The 1,648-nt window shown below is 56.8% G+C and overlaps 1 protein-coding gene across 1 annotated transcript; it reads right to left on the bottom strand.

The window, feature by feature from the left end:
* Nucleotides 1–360: 360 nt before the first annotated feature.
* On the bottom strand, nucleotides 361–1,441 carry LOC310887618 (protein S100-A12-like). Its single transcript, XM_083813750.1, has 3 exons — nucleotides 1,283–1,441; nucleotides 1,012–1,168; nucleotides 361–734 (listed from the first exon to the last, which is right to left on the bottom strand). Exons 1-3 carry the CDS (start codon nucleotides 1,321–1,323, stop codon nucleotides 507–509), a joined length of 426 nt encoding a protein of 141 aa, XP_083669876.1. The 5' UTR covers nucleotides 1,324–1,441; the 3' UTR covers nucleotides 361–506.
* Between the last annotated feature and the right edge of the window lie 207 nt (nucleotides 1,442–1,648).

Below are 1,648 nucleotides of genomic sequence, written 5' to 3'. Positions count from 1 at the left end.
CACAGGGGTGAGGATGCTCTTGTGCACCCCCCTGGCTGCCCCTGCCTAGGAAACCCAGCTGCTGAGCCAAGCAATCCCAAGCAAGGAGCCCGTGAGCCTTGGGGAGGTGGTGGTGACCCTGCTGGGGACTGAGTGCTGCAGGATGGGGAGCCTGCTATGTGAAACAGCCCCATGTGATCTGGCGTGTGGCTCCGCTCTGTCCCAAGGGACAGAAGCAGGGACAAGTGGCCTGACTCCCCCCTGCCTTCCCTGTCCTGCTGTTTCCCCAGGGCAACCTGCATTTAACCCCCCGTGGCTGCGGGCTGAGCTGGGTGCATGTCACGTCCCCCCAGAGAGTGCAGGAAACATAGCACAGATGCGTTTGGTGCATGGAGAAAGAAATTTTATTTCAATGCCATAGGCAGAAGCAGACAACACAGCTTTGGTTATATGCTTGTGGGCAAATGGAAGAGATGATGCTGCTGGAAGAGCACAATTCTGTGGGCACAGCCACCCTGGGAACGGCCTCAGTTTTGGGGACCGTGTCCATGGTCATGTCCATGGTCATGTCCATGGTCGTGACCACCAGCTGGATGTGGGCCATGGACCCTGGGAGGCTCATGGGACCTTTTATGGGCATCAATGGCTGCGAGGTTCAGCGTGGTGAGGAACTCAGTGAACTTCAGGCGGCCGTCGCGGTTTTTGTCTGCTCTGGCAAAGAGCTGGTTTATGTAGGCGTCGATGGATGTTTTAGGCTGCAGGAGGACAAACAGGGACAAGTCAGCCCGACGCACAGTGGGGCCCTGGGTCCCCTGCCACCCCACAGCTACATCACAGAGCTCTCCAATTCCCTTAATCTCTGCAAAGAACCTTGGTTTGGGGAGGGTCCATGCAGGGACAGCACAGCTTCAGGAAAACCCCATCAACCCTCCCTCCCCTCTGAGAGGCTCTCGGCCACCCTGTGCCCCAAGGAAGCCATCACCCATGCAAGCTCTCGCCAGCAGTAGGAGACCCAAGCTGCACGGCTCTCACCGGCACGGTGTTGGTGAGGAAGGTCTTGGCGGTCTCCTTCATCAGCTGCGTAAACTCCGACTTGCTCAGGTAGTCATCCCGGGGGTTCTTGATGGCGTACTGGTGGTAGATGTTGATGGCGCACTCCAGCGCGAGCTCCAGGTCGGTCTTCATCTTGCTAAAGAAGGAAAAACAGCAAAACATTAAAAGAGGAGATGGATACCCATCCCCTCCAGGAGCTCAGGGTGGGCTCTGTCTGCTTCCAGGAGCCCCTGTTTGGAGAACTACTCACCGAGGGGTGGCCCTGGGGTTGGCTTGTTCTGACAGCGACATGGAGAGGAGAGGAGCGGGCAGGATCGGTGGCTGCACAGTGCCGGAGAGGGCTCTTTTATACCCTCCCTGAGCTATGATTTGTGACACCCTCAAATCTTCTCTGGGGTGATAACCTTGGGAATTGTGCAAGGCTTCTCGGCACGCAGCACGCCCAGGCAGCAATTTCTTGCCTGTCTCCAGGAACCAACTGCTCCTGGGGTTAACAAGGGAGAGGACACACCAAACTCATTAGTGCAAAACAAGGAAACGCCAAAAGAGACATTTGCGGGGAGCCAGAATAGTGGATACATGACAGCACAGGGGTTTCCCCAGGTTTGGGGTTCTT

Source organism: Anser anser, assembly GCF_964211835.1.
Source record: "Anser anser genome assembly, chromosome: 28".
Lineage (NCBI taxonomy): Eukaryota > Metazoa > Chordata > Aves > Anseriformes > Anatidae > Anser > Anser anser.
The sequence above is the reverse complement of the archived record's forward strand: the minus strand, read 5'-3'. Positions and strand labels throughout refer to the sequence as shown.